This window comes from Cucurbita maxima, unplaced genomic scaffold (genome assembly GCF_002738345.1).
Source record: "Cucurbita maxima cultivar Rimu unplaced genomic scaffold, Cmax_1.0 Cma_Scf00025, whole genome shotgun sequence".
Lineage (NCBI taxonomy): Eukaryota > Viridiplantae > Streptophyta > Magnoliopsida > Cucurbitales > Cucurbitaceae > Cucurbita > Cucurbita maxima.
The window spans coordinates 2,259,814-2,274,556 of record NW_019272041.1 but is presented as its reverse complement, the minus strand read 5'-3'; the positions used below and the strand labels follow the sequence as shown (position 1 = coordinate 2,274,556).

At 35.2% G+C, this 14,743-nt stretch overlaps 2 protein-coding genes across 4 annotated transcripts; one reads left to right on the top strand and one right to left on the bottom strand.

Moving 5' to 3' along the window:
- Positions 1-1,059: 1,059 nt before the first annotated feature.
- On the top strand, positions 1,060-6,875 carry LOC111498657 (cyclin-dependent kinase F-4-like). 2 transcript variants are annotated; one of them, XM_023149984.1, is made up of 19 exons: positions 1,060-1,279; positions 2,048-2,314; positions 2,408-2,457; positions 2,546-3,079; positions 3,190-3,268; positions 3,354-3,422; positions 3,519-3,608; positions 3,691-3,829; positions 4,349-4,451; positions 4,553-4,605; positions 4,687-4,753; positions 5,176-5,284; positions 5,383-5,448; positions 5,575-5,643; positions 5,729-5,792; positions 5,883-5,996; positions 6,094-6,125; positions 6,243-6,312; positions 6,422-6,875. In XM_023149984.1, the coding sequence occupies exons 4-19, from the start codon at positions 3,072-3,074 to the stop codon at positions 6,634-6,636; spliced, it is 1,347 nt and encodes a 448-aa protein (XP_023005752.1). In that variant the 5' UTR covers positions 1,060-1,279; positions 2,048-2,314; positions 2,408-2,457; positions 2,546-3,071; the 3' UTR covers positions 6,637-6,875. The 2 variants fall into 2 exon arrangements, with proteins under 2 accessions (XP_023005752.1, XP_023005751.1); XM_023149983.1 differs by having other exon boundaries at positions 6,231-6,312.
- A 965-nt stretch (positions 6,876-7,840) lies between these two features.
- LOC111498660 (protein BREVIS RADIX-like) lies at positions 7,841-13,878 on the bottom strand. Of its 2 annotated transcripts, XM_023149989.1 has the most exons (7): positions 13,379-13,878; positions 11,978-12,648; positions 11,733-11,871; positions 9,683-10,083; positions 9,372-9,501; positions 8,518-8,882; positions 7,841-8,256 (listed from the first exon to the last, which is right to left on the bottom strand). In XM_023149989.1, the coding sequence occupies exons 3-7, from the start codon at positions 11,844-11,846 to the stop codon at positions 8,178-8,180; spliced, it is 1,089 nt and encodes a 362-aa protein (XP_023005757.1). In that variant the 5' UTR covers positions 11,847-11,871; positions 11,978-12,648; positions 13,379-13,878; the 3' UTR covers positions 7,841-8,177. The 2 variants fall into 2 exon arrangements, with proteins under 2 accessions (XP_023005757.1, XP_023005756.1); XM_023149988.1 differs by lacking the exon at positions 11,978-12,648.
- Between the last annotated feature and the right edge of the window lie 865 nt (positions 13,879-14,743).

The following is a 14,743-nucleotide window of genomic DNA, read 5'->3' as shown; positions in this document are numbered from 1 at the left end:
TAAACTTTAATTTTTTTTTTTATTTATAATCTTAAATAGTATACAAAAGAATATATATATATATACATATATGGAATCAAATATAGAAAAGATTTAGATTTATTTTATTTTTTCCACATCCTTATCAATAAATATATCTCATTACCCAATTTGAGATTCGAATATAAATTCAAGAAATATTCTATTACTTTCATAATTCAAGATTCTCAAAATCCACTTTATTTAATTATTTTTTATTTAAAATTTTATATATTCTACAAATATATATTTATTCTAATTAAAAGATATTATGGTTGGATATTATTCTTGTAAAAATGTAAATTTATTATATTTTAGAATATTTAAAAATAAAATAAATATTATATAGGTTAATAGATGAATATATTAATTATCATGATATTGTTGTAATTATTAAACTTAAAAATAATTAGATTTTGACTCTTGTTTTTTCAACCGTATATTATAATATTTTATTGAATATTTTATAAAATTTAATATTTAAATACAGATTTTATTAAAGATTGGTATTTTTGTTTTTATAGGAAAATAAATTAGGTTTGAGAAATATTGCATTTAAAGATAATTTACCAATCGAACCATCCATGAAAGTCGGAAAAGGAATATTGGGTGGTCTAAAAAAATATAAAATGAATAAAATAAATAATTTCGTTTATAAATTTAGAAATCTATATTGTATTTAAAATTTTAAAAGTCAATAAAATTTTAATTTAGCAAAAAAAATAAATAAATAAATAAATAAAGTTAAATTAAACTTATTTAAAATTTTAATTTAGCGCGTAATAATTTTTTAAAAATATATTAATTTAAAATCTGTATTTAATAAATTTTTTAAAATTGAAAATAATGTTGAGAATATAAACAAATTTGAAGATAAAACTGAAAAAATTTACTAAATTTATTATTAAATTGATTGCGAAAGGGCACTGGATAGCTGGCAAGTGGCACCAACCAGCTGATCATTGGGTCGAAATCCCAAAGCAGATTAGAAACCGGTGGGTCGGCCGTAGAGAATCCGAACCCCAGATGTATAAAAGGGTTTCGGTGTGGGTCATTATGGAAAATTAGGGATCATTACCTTGGTTGGCACGCAGCAAAGATCTCGTGTTTTTTTTTTTCTATTTTTTGTGTATTGGGGAATTCGTCTGGTTTTCTTTGTGGCTTTGAGAAGATTTGCGGGAAGAAGAAGAGCGTTTAGGGAAGCTCTGGATCCCAATTCCTCCCGTTCTTGGCGGCGGAGGTTATGCTTCTTCATTTTTCGGTACCGATTCATTCCGATTTCTCTTTGTTTCTGTGAATATATATATCTAGGTCAAATTTCCCCCCCTATATGTTTGGTGTATGGTGTGCTTCGATTGACGGATTAATTGATCGGATTTCTAGGTTTCTTCGTTGTCACTCGTTTTAATTTGGTTCTGTTTATGGTTGATTCGACGACGGAATCTTGTGCGGTTTTATGTTTTGTCATTGATCGAAGAAATTCTAATTAGCTAGCAGTTTGTGGCGGGATGCTGTTTGCTTCATTTGTCTTTCGTGAATTGGGAGTTTGTCTGAGTGGTCGGTTGGTGAATTAGGGTTTCGTCTTGATTCAATTCCAGAAATCTTGTGAGATTCTTTTTGCTCACTAATCGCGAAGAATCTCGTTTGGTTGGGCTTTTAGCGCGTAGCGGCTGCCTCCGCTTTCTTATTTTTTGTGAGCAGGAATTTTTGTCGACTGGTCGGTTGGTGAACAATTGTTTTGTATTGATGAACGCGGGATGCCTATTGTTTTACACTGGTTCTTTTTTGGGGTTTTCCTTGAGCATTTTGCATTTACTTGATTTTTCTTCTCTAAGAATTTTTGCCTCTTGATGCTATTGTTGCAATAATTTGTATGTTCTAATCAAATTCGGGCTGTTTATGGTCTTTAGCATATGATAAATTGCAGCCCGGTGGTTTGTAACATGCCACACCTTGATAAAATCTACTGACCTGTATTCTCTTTATCATTCATGAATATTTGTTCTAACTCTTTGACGTTGTTGTGAAGTATCAGATATTTGAGGGCTTGGATATAAAGGGCATTTTATATTTTCTCAAGATATGGAGCTTGCTTCTGTTTGGACAAATTCCTTCCGGCATCAAGTTTGTTCTTTCCAGGAAGTGCTTGACTGGCGTTTCCTTGTTCTTGGAGATTTTCTTTTGGTTTCCTTTGTCAATTGCACTTAGTGGTCAAGTTCATCTAAATGATCAGCACAGGAGGCGTAATGAAATTACTTTTTGAGATTGGTTTTGGATCGTTGGTGCAACCGTTCAAGTATGAACTGTTTTGACATCCTGTTTTGGTCGTTATTAATATCCAGTTTCATTTGAATGATAATGTTTTTTGTTTTTATTATTTTTGATGCAGCGTTGTTGATGCAGTATCCTGATGATTTTCTAGGTGAAACTTCTGCAGGGGTCTGATGTAACTTGAACTTTCTTTTTGTTGCAATGTTCTTTTAATTTGTTCAATGCATTATGTTAACTGCAGTCATTTTTCCCGCAGAGCTGAGTTCTGTTAATCACTGAAGCTGGTTTACACAACTACAAAAGTCAAGACTATCACATTGACCTCTGCTGGTCAAAGCCTTTATTATTTGTTCTTATCTTTGTTCCTGATGGGTGATGTTTAGAGAGTCATGACATTTCTTACTGGAGGATATATCTTCAATCTCTATATCGGATTTATGAGATAGCTCGTTCGCAATCATCTGGTCTGGTACTTCCAACCACTCAGCTGGCTTGGACAGTTCTTCTCAAGGTTCAACATGTTTGGTGGTGTTTGTCATATATTTCCATCTTCTTCCTGTCTTGAAGTTGAAGTTGTGGATTTTGTAATGAATAAAGCTGCACAGTCTGCTCATCATAATTGTTCTGGTTTTGTGCTTTTGCATTTTACCATTGAAAATTAGTGGTGGTTTTTACTAGATCAGTGCAAGACAGTTGTTTACTACTTGGTCTTTGTACTAAGATAAAAGTTTCTCTACTTCGTTTGAGTAAAGAAGACTTGTCTTTGTGCTTCTGTAAGAAAAATGGAGAGGTTAGTTGTTTTTCACAGTTTAATTATTTTTCTCTTTTTTTTTTTTTTTTGCAATACTCTTAATTGTTCCTGTATTACTTATGTTTATCAATTTTGTTACTATTTATAAGGTATATGTTAATCAAGGAAGTTGGTGATGGCACTTTTGGAAGTGTCTGGCGGGCTATCAGTAAGCAGACTGGGGAAGTTGTAAGTGTCTTCTGGTTCTCTATCTCACGATTCTCCAAGAAGCAAATAGTTTTCATTTTTAAGAACTTTTGATTTAAATCGACAGGTTGCAATTAAGAAAATGAAGAAAAAGTATTACACTTGGGAGGAGTGTGTCAGTCTGAGAGAAGTGAAGGTGATGCATCCTTAATTTTTCCTATCTTTTTCTTATTGCTTAATTTTTCTTTATTTTGAAATTAGTTCATTTTTTTTTATTGTTCTAATATGACAGTCATTGCGCAAGATGAATCATCCAAACATTGTCAAACTCAAGGAAGTTATCAGGGAAAATAACATTTTGTACTTTGTATTTGAGTACATGGTTAGTGACGTCCTTTTGTCAATCAGAACATGTTTTGTGTTAAATTATTTTCTACTTGACTGGACAAAAATTTGATGTTCAGGAATGCAATCTTTATCAACTTATGAAGGATAAAGAAAAGCTCTTCTCAGAAGCTGAAGTGAGAAATTGGTGCTTTCAAGTCTTTCAAGGCCTTGCCTACATGCATCAGCGAGGATACTTTCATCGGGACCTTAAACCAGGTATCTCCTTTGTTCTTGTGTCTAGTAAAGTGCATTGAATTTTGGTCTATCATATATTACCTGCTTCATGCATTTTGAAATTGATCTGCCCAATTCTTTAGGGTCTTTTAATCTTCTAGAGTCTGTTGAAGTGTTTGGCCTTCTTTAAGGCTGGTTGTATTTTCACATGATAAAGGTATAGAATTAGTAGATATGATAGCTTTCTATATAGCAATCTTTTGGAAGGAATTTTGAATCAGGTTTCAGAGGTATTGTATGATAGAATTGGTAAATGTTGTGTGAATTCTTTGGTGTGTACTGCATGTTATCGATATCTTTCTGTTCTGTTATGCATATTGTTTGCATTTTTGTTGTTTTTTTTCTCAGTTTATTAGTTCTTTGTTTTAAACTAGCACGATTCTTGCCAGTTTTAATATTATTCTTTCTATGCAGTATACCTATAATAACTTAAGTAGAACTTTGACTTCCTTTCTTATTTTTCATTTTTGGTTTATTTAACGTTACTCATTTTTCTTCCAGAAAATTTATTAGTTGCTAAAGACTTAATAAAACTGGCTGATTTTGGGCTTGCTCGTGAAACTAGTGCAGTTCCACCCTATACAGAATATGTTTCAACCCGGTGGTAAGTGCATTTTCCACTCTTGCCTATTTTAAATGATGTATTTCTTGCCATTACATTGATTGCAGTGATGCTGTATAGTAACTTTGAATGTTGTATCTCAGGTATAGAGCTCCAGAGGTGCTGCTTCAGGCCTATCTTTATGGTCCTAAAGTTGGTGAGGAACAGAAATTTTTTAGTTGCTCCAATTCCCATAAAACTTTACCCAATATGCTTATTTCCTTCCTATTATTTCCAGATATGTGGGCAATGGGTGCTATTATGGCAGAGTTGTTCACTCTTCGTCCTCTTTTCCCTGGAGCAAGGTGTGTTGCTAATGCACATCCACTTGTTACTTGTGAATGCTTAATGCATAAAAGTTATTAGTGCTCAGCCAACTATTGATGCCTTGGCTTTCTAAGAACTTGCTGGTGTTTTGGTGTCAACAAAGACAAATAATCTTTAACTCTGTACTAATCTGTGGCAGTCTTTTATTTTCGTTTGCTTTCGTACTCTATTTGTTTCTCTTTCAATAATCTAGTCTGCATCATTTAGTTTTCGCGAGGATTTATCGTGTGAGATTCATATCATCACCCTTATGCTTGCGATTATATTTCTGGACCATGCCTGTAGTGGTTTTTTGTCAAATAATACCAGAAAATGAATGGTAGGCCTGCCTGTAGTTATTCTACATAACAGTTGAAATTGTCAGCTAATTTTGTGAATTCTCTTTATTTGTTTCATGCAGTGAAATAGACCAAATCTACAAAATTTGCAATGTACTTGGCACCCCAAATATGGATACATGGTCTGATGGAGTTTTTCTTGCAAGGAATATCAATTATCAATTCCCGCAGGTCAGTCTTCTATGTCCTTTTTATCTTGCCTGTAACTTTTGGAACAAACAACCATGAAAAACATATGTTTGATGTTTATGGCTGTTTCACTTTTGCAGTTGAATGGAGTTCATCTCTCTGCTGTTATTCCTTCAGCCAGTGAAGATGCTGTCAATCTAATTGCAGTAAGTGCGCAATTAAATGGCCGTTGAAACTATTTGGTCTTGACCTGTTAAAATGCCTGTTTTTCATTTGCTTAATGCACCTTGTATATTACTTTATTTATTTATTTTATTTTATTGTGTCTTCAGTCACTTTGTTCATGGGATCCATCCAAGAGACCGACAGCTGTAGAAGCCCTCCAACATCCCTTCTTCCAAGTAGAGTTCAGCTTTCATTTAATAGATCAGCAAATGTGGTATAATTTCATTTAATTTTTTCTTATATTTATCTAATGCATGGCAGAGTTGCTACTATGTTCCACCATCTCTTCGTGCTAGAGCTCCAGTTGCTCGGACCCTTCCTTCTGGTATGTTTATTTGTCTCCCTGCTTTTAAACATGGTAAGCTGAAAGCATTACCCAGTTGGACAGCTTTTGATGTGTTCTTCCCTATTACAGCTGGAACAAAGGATCTCCTGGAGCAGCAAACTGCTAAAAAATATCCTGGCGCTCTATCTGATTCAAGGATCGCTGGCAACTTCTCTCCAAAGGCGCCCTCGTTGTTGTGCGTAGGTAGTAATATATTTATTCCTTTCTGGTATTTGCATTACTAAGATTATATTGACAAATAGATTAGCTTGATTCCTGAATCATCAAAACCATCTCGCAGGCGTGCAGAGGAAGTTGGATTTGATGAACCAGGTGAGACACTGACCCCTCTCCCATTACACATACAAATGCATTCACACTCGTGATCATGAAAATGATTGGCGATATTATTCTAACCATTGTTTTGTCTTGACTTTGGATGCAAATAAGAATGATAAAAATATGAAGAGCACTGTTAGACAACCGAAATACCGACCGCCTGTGAGGAACAGCCCTACCAGTAAGTTCTTTGGTTCTTGTTGGACTACTGTCTATGATTTTAAAATGCTGCTAAAGTTTAAAAGTTTATGGAAGTGATTATAATCCTGTGGAGCTTATGCCCATTGCAGACTCCATCTACAAGGGAAATAATGTGCGTGGAGTTTCAGATGCAGGTGAAAAGTTGGCAAACATGACAATTGCCTCTCGCAGGCCATCGATTGTGCAGCTTCCTCGGCCGATGAAAGCGGGTGTCCTCTGGAGCGGTTCCTCCGGTGATCTGTTAATAAGGCCCGCCCAAGAGATTCAACATGGCAGCAATTACCCCAGGAAGGTTGCAGGTTAACAGCCTCTTCCTCTCATAATCATCGATGCCCTTACAGTATTTTGTTTCTGTTATTTGAAGAACCGCAATGCTACGCGCCCCCCTCTGGGAAAACTTATGTAATAAATGACTGCCGACTGTACTCGTCTGTTTATGTTTACTGTACTTTGTTTGATACTCTGATTTTCTCCATTTATGCCCTCTATGAAATTACACACTTATCAGTAACATTTACCAAGGCCATTATCTGATTGTCATCTCTCTACAAGGTTCTGAAGTTTGATGGTTAATGTGGTACTTGTGTGTTTGGTAAACATGGTTTTTGAGAGCAGACATTGTTAAAAAAAATTTGGATGGAAATGGTAGTTCCTCAAAAAAGAATAAAAGAGGCAAATTTGAAATTTCAAGAGCTATCTATTTTTGAAAAATGAGGACCGAAGGGAAAGAAATTTTGAAGTATCTTCAAAAGGGTTTTTTTATTCCTTCATAATGAAAGGAATGAAAAGACAAAAAGAGAGGGTGTAGCCTGGTGCATACGGTAGAAATCATTGGATAAAACATTGAATCAATTCCAAGGTCATGCCAATCTAATCAAACCAACCACCGTGACTCAAGCCATCAAAGAGCGTGATATAATTAATTATATGCCCTCTCACAACAAAATGAAACGCATTATTGTTCCTAATTGTCCACCGTTAATGATGTTCATATTTTTGGTCTTGCTTACCCAACAAGATTGTCATAAGCCTTTATACTTTTGTGTTAGAATGCTAATTGAAATCCTTTATACTTTTGAGATAAATTTTAATCACGCTCTTTGTATTTTAAGTAATTTAAACCTTAAAAAGAATTGAAATAAATATATTTTTAATTAAGTTAGAAATTCAAATTACCATCCTCAGATAACACTGTTAACAACTAACAAGACTTTACTTACCATATAAACTCATTTTTGATGTTATGTCCGTTAATTCATAATACAATCTTTTTAGTCCAACACATCATATGATGGGTTTAGGGATTGAGTTTATTACTTCATTTCAACCATATAGAAGGTTAGGACTATTGTTGAAAATACAAATGACTTACAAAATGTTAAAAATTTCACAGATAAATTTGCTAAAATGCTTATATACTGTAGAAGAGTTTCATATCATTGATTAAAAATAAAAATCAATGCTTACAAGCAAGAAACTGATACATTCAGCATGAGATAATCCAACTATGAAGAACTTCACCAGGGAAAGCTCGTAAACTCCTTTTTGGATATTTATAACAGACAGCAACAAATGATCATAATAGATTGTATAACGAATATCTTGAAGAAAAGAGGAAAAAAGGAAAGAAGATGGATGAAAATAAAAGAATTTTGACTTTTAGAATTCTGATTGGAAAGATCAGAAATTTGGTTTTGTATCTATTTGGTGGTGCAAAAATCTCCATATATCCCAGCTGATGGCCTTTTGTGAAAATTACATTCTAAAGACAAAATTTTTGGAACATGAAGGTGCTCCTGAAACTTTCTTAATTTTAAACCTGTTGCTGCCATCATCAATAAGTTATTATAGGTATTGAGCTTGGATTCTCTCCCTGTTCTGTTCCCACCATTGCTTTGCGTTCACCTCCCCGAACCTTTCACGGCTGTTCATATTGAATTAAAGAATATCAATGTTAAAATATCATCACTAGTCTAATAGGATCAAGTTCTATAATTGTATGAGTCGATTGTATATTTATTTTTAGAATATCCTCCACCCTACCTAGGTTTTCATCCCAAAAGAAAATCCAAACACAATAGAAATCTCTTCTCGATTGGTGTTAATAAAGAGTTCGAGTATATTCATCACAGAAAATCTATTATTAATATTACTATAGATGCAAGTAAATGCAGATGTTAATTACCTGAATCTGACACGACGAAGCTCTCTAGAGCCATCAACAAGCTGCCTGATTGTTATGTAGACTCCTGGTTCGTCTTCCTCGACCCATTCGGCCTCGATGTCGCTTGCATTGCTAACGGAAATTGAAGGTTCGTCTCTAGAAGAGGTAGTTGTGCGTGAGGCTTCCATAGATGACATGTCGCCTTTGGCGCCCCCGGTTGGATAGGCACTTGACCCTGCATAGTGATGGCTGCTTCCATGATCAAAATGCTGGTCAGATGGAAAATAACCTTTACTTCCTGAAGGTTTGTGGTTTTTCAGTGCCCAATCTTTGTTCGCTGCAGTCATTGGGCTATCCCTTTCCATCTTTGAGTAAGAAGAATCCCTCTGAAGATTGGAAACATTTACTCAATATCAAAAAAAATCCATCTCATGATTGTAAATATTTACTGAATATACTGAATTAAGTTACAAGAAACTTGTTTAGGAATTGGCATAACACAGATTTATTGCCATAAAATAACACTATCAGATGCGTTTCATTGATATATTAGCAGAATGAACTGACAGATAATTTGAAATTTCATTTGTATTCTGAGCTGAAAATTTAGATTTGTTGTCAAGATTAAGACCTCTTGCACCATATCTCCTATTCTGCTACCACATAACTTATAGAGACCTAATAATTTATACAAGAAATGAAAGAATGAGCATTTGATTAATCATTTTTCTCTCATTCTTTCGTTTTTCCTTCAATAATAAATGGTGGAAAATATCAATCACGAACAAATTTACTAAATTCTAATCCTTGAAATATATACTCTTGCATCATTTTAATGGAAGTAGAAGTCAATAACAAAGTTTGTGAGAGCTCACCTCATCCTCAGTTCTTGGTGGCGTATGAAGAGCTTGTTGGTTGAATCTCTGGACATTATAGAGCTCCGTTATTCTGTCATAGTTTTCGCCCCACCATCGCTGAGCTTGCCATTTGTTAAACATTTCTCGACTTCAAAAGAAAAAAAAGACCAACTTATGTTAGCTTTGCTAGCAATGGTAAATACTAACTGAAATACCCCCAAGAGAGGTCTACATTTCTTAATGAAAAGTCCCCCTTTTTCTGAAATAAACAAGATATTAATTATAGAAACAAGAAACCGACAGCGTGGAGGATTTACTGTTCATCTTACTCGAAACGAATTCGTTTTAAATCATTGCCTCCATTGGGTAGGGACACAAAAGTAATGTGAACACCAGGCTCCACCTGTGCCATCCACTCTTTCGGCTCATCCTCATCCTCAAGCACCACATCACATGCTGATATGGTGGAATCGGCTCCAGGGGTCTGGTCTCCTCTGAACACCCCTTTAAATCTCGAGGCAGATCTCGTATGTGGGTGGCGATTGACAGGAGGGAAGTCCCAGGCAGGTGTTGAACTTGCACTTGCCCCTCCTATGTAGGGGTATGGAACCCCTTCTGAAGCAGTGTCAAAATCTGGGTAAGGTCTTTGTCCTTTCTTATAGCTACTGGAGCCTGTGCAGGGTTTGCACTGCCTATAAGCACCAGAGAATTTCAACGCCATGTCCTTAATCTGTAAAAATTAGCTATCCAAAGTCAGATCAAGGACGGCTTAAGCAGCACTTAGTATCTTCTAAAGTACAATTAAATACTGAGATTATGGATAGAGAATCAAATTGAAAGCAAAGATGCAAAATTTAGGATGTTCTAAGGCAGTTATATGAATGTCCAAATTGAGCTGAAAATCCAAACATTAGTGGTCTTTGAGTCATCCAACACAGAATAATACGCTCTCTTTTTTTAAGCTATGAGAATATATATCGTATTCAATGCATTTCACTATATTAATAATGGATTGAAGTGTGCAATCCAACCATTGTGAATCAAAAATAATACGCATGAAATTGACCAATTTTTCTTTGGTGAGAGACACATCCACGTTTCAATTATGTGGAGCATACAGAATGATGTTTCGGGAAAGTGGAATATACAACTTGGAGAATTATTTTGGAGGACATTTTCCTTCGATATTTAAGAATAAAAATAATATCACAAGAATCGAAATTCCTAAACAATCAATTAGAAAAAAAGGTCTCAGTTGTTAACATCTTATTGCTAATCAAGTGGTGGCTCATCCAGCAAAAGAAAGGGCTTGGTTAAGAAACAATACTTTTGAAAAACAGTGCGTCGACAAAAATTCAATGGTGGGTCACATTCAGGCGTTCATTGGCTGTCCTTCAAATGCGTCTTGTATATGAATATGTCAATGACCCCACCGCTACTCGATGCAAAATGTGCTGCCACTATTTCTTGTGCAAAAACAAATTTCCAAGGCAGGCTGGACCAGGCACCCCCGACTTAAACTAATCCTATAATCGGTTCTATTATATAAACTATTATTTATAAGCAGTTTTAATTTCAACATAGCAACAGTAAGGTTGCATCGTCCAAATGTTTTACCTTCAAAAAAGAATTTTATCTAATCTTCAGAAAGTTATAGCAAGACTAGCGACCTTACAGTGAAAAGGGCAACCCACTGTTTTGTCACTCGAATAATTATAAGTAGGAAGTGGATCGGAAAGGCTACCCTGAAAATCAGATTACCATTTCATAATTCCCCGAGAGGAAAGCAAGCAAAACAATTCGTACTCGTTGGAAGGCTCGAGGTGGGGAATGGGGATCTTCTCCATATGGATATAGTAGTAGTTTTACCATTTGGGAATAAAAACTATTAAGAAAAAGCCCAAAATTCTATATTCTATCGGCCATCGAGGGGCCAAGACGAGCAGCAGGTCAGCAAAGTCAGATTTATGATACGAAGTGTCCCCAAAAAAACCACGTGGACGAGAAAGTTGTGAGTAATCGGTACAAAACATTGGTAAGCTGTTAAAGAAACCACTCCTTTTAGATGACAAAACAAAAACAAACACAAAAACAGAGTAACCAGGAAGAGCTGAAGGACGAAGGATTAGAGCGCGTCGCACTCAAACACAAGCACAAGATCTTTCCTACCTAAATTTGATCTTAAAAAGATTTAAAAAGAAATAATAAACAAGAGGCACATTCATATTGGTGAAAAGATGGCATAGATGGTCCCCATTTATAGCAAGCCTAATTGGTATTATTAGTTTGTCTGTCCTCACAAGACGGAAAAGAAACTGAGAAAGCAAAGATGCAGCCGAAGCAACACAAAGAAAAAAGAGACAGAAGAGGATTAAGAACCTGCGTTGTCAGGCTTTTGACGGCTTCCTTTGTACTAGGCGTGCCACTACCACGCGCAGCCCCATCCTCACCCCCGTCGTCTGTCTGTTTCGTACATGCTATGCATGTAAACATTTTGGTTCAACTTTGCTTTCTTACTCTGCACATCACAAACAAGTAGGTTCCACCTAGCGGTTTAGTGGATGCTATATTTATGAAAGAAAAAGGAAATCCCAAAAATTAAATTGCATAATCCAATAACTTTCCCTTTGTTTCTCTCTGTCTCTGCCTCTCTCTCACACTTTCTCCCGTGTTTTGATTTGAGGAGAAGAAAACAAACGAGCCTTCTCTTTACCAACCACATTTCTATGAGAAATAGACATGTAATACTCGAATTATAAAGCACAAGAAGAGTTTTCCATTGTAGGGATTTCCATAATTATAAAACGAACTTTCGTGAGGAAATCAATCGAAACAGAGCACTGATTTCCTTGTTCTTTCATAGCGTAGGTAGTCAAAGAAAGGGGCGAGTTGTTCTCTCATCTCAGCAACAGGGACGCGGCTAGATGGGAAAAAAGAAATTGAGGGAATCTGAAATAAATATAAATTCGTTCATCGATTGGCGGGAACAAATGGGTCATGGAGAAAGGAAAAGGAGATAAAAATAAAAAAGGAAAAGGGCTGCTCGGGATCAGAGACGACGAGGAAAAGATCAGAGAAGGAACAAACAAGAGGGGGTATAGTCGATAATTGAAAGGAAAGTAAATGAGGGCACAGCTATTTGAAAGTGGTCGACTGAGAGAGACCGAGTGTGGTACGTGCTTTGCTTTACTATTACAAAGCCGAATAAAGAATCAAATATTTGTTAATGCCGAAGTTTCTGACAACTTATTGGTTCTTTCTCTATTCCCTCTGGGCAATCGCATCACTCTTCCGTCTCCAAGACATCCAAAAAAGCGACCAAGAGAGAGAAATATGCATTAATTTATAACAGCAGAGATTCAGAAAGAACAAGAAAAATTAATCGGGTTCAGATTGAAAGCTATGCGTGAGGCGACAGAGAAACAGAGAATATGGAGGATGGATAACACAGACATAGAAGAAGAAGCAGAAGAATGACGAATATATATATATATACTATTCATCTACTTCATTGAATCTTTAATATTCGAAAACGACTCATCGAAGCAAAAGCGAACTGTGATTTACGTACTTTGTCCATTTAGGCCTTCACCTCTTCGACACCCTAATTAAGTTATCTTTTACAGACTTTTCGCTGCTATTCTTTATTTCTCTACTTCAGAGACTAATCTAATTTCTTCACCTTCAGCAAGAAAAACGAAACCAGATTGACAACCTAAGTCCTAAGGCTACAGGGATCAACGGCTCCGAGATGGAACCAATCAATCGATTCAAAAATGTTAAACACTTCTGAGTACTGAAATGGCGTTCAGTGAATCTATACTGAAAGAACATTACAGAGGATAGATTGAGAACCATTTGAAATCGCTTTGGATCGTTCAAAACAGGACACGAAAGGAAAAACGACCAGAAGAAAAAGAAGAACCATAGAAGAAGATTCTCTGAGAAAGTGATGCTCTGTTTGCTTGCATAGAAAGACGATCAAATTGAAGAAAATGGAAAAGTAAAAGCATCAAGAATCTTACCTCGCTCGAAGGCTCCTTAGAAGCTTATCCACCAAAATCAAACTGAAATCAACCGCAAGGTTAGGTCGCCAAGAAAATCTCCACCTCCAAAAAACGAATTCCAACTCCTTCTCTCTCAAAAGTTTCCGTTTCAAGCAATCCTCGCTTTTATCACTCCCTCGCTGCAATGGCAACCAACAGCAACAGCAATCAAAATCCCTAAAATATCGCCAATCAGAGCATCTTCGTGCTAAATTTCTGCTGTTACACTGACGAGCAAAACATTCCCTCACTCCACTACACTTCGATTCTCTGCCAAAATCTCCAAACAAACAACAGAATCAAAATGCAATTAAAAACCCGAAACAAACCCTCGCCCGGTAAAATCGCCGCCGTCCACCGGCGGCGAACAGCAAGGTCCAAATCCAAACAAAAAAAAGTTGTTCAGGAAGGGAAAGTTTGGGATATTATAGTTCCGGGTTTTACGTTAGAGAGAGCCAAAAATCGGAATAAAAATTATACAGACTATCAAGAAGTTAACTTCGTGAGCCACCTATTTATATAAAGAATTAGCGTTAACGGCGTCAGAATTTCAGCCGTCAAGTAACGAAAAATGTCTTTCTTGTGTATGGAAAGAAAGGGGAATTGTTAACAGTGGATTGACGTTTTGGTCATTACCGTGGATGACAGCCTGGGCCCACATGTCTCGGTGACGTATGGGTGAGGAGGAGGATCTCGAACGTGCATCAGAAGTAGGGTACGTGGCGGGTTTTTATTGGATAATATTCTATTAGTAAATGATCAACGGTGAGATTTGTTTAATGTAAAAACTGACGTGGATACTAAAATTCTCAATTAAATATTATTAAATTGATTACATTGTTTAACTAAATTATTCATTGAAAAAAATATTTTAAATAAGTATTTATATATATATATATATATATATATATATATTATAGACATCATTAACTATCATGCAGGATTTTAATTCAACCCGTCTTCTATCCTTTCGTGAGATTATAAACGTTTTTAATTCTAATATATTTGAATGTAAAAAATAATTATTATATATTTCTAAACTAAAAATGAAAAAAAATAATTAATAATAGGTATTTATATAAAAATAAAAATAATTATTATTATTATTATCGCGTGTTTTGTTAATTCGAGCCATTATTCAGTAACTGATAAAACATTTATTACATTATTTAATTTCCTCACCCATTTAATTTAATTATTCAACCTAATATACTCTTTATACTAAAAATATAATAAACTCTCTAATTTCAACTAAAAAATCTAATTTATAATAGAATTACGACGTTTCCTACCAATGTTATTTAAGAATATTCTCTATTTTTTTTTTTTTATCTAAACACGTTT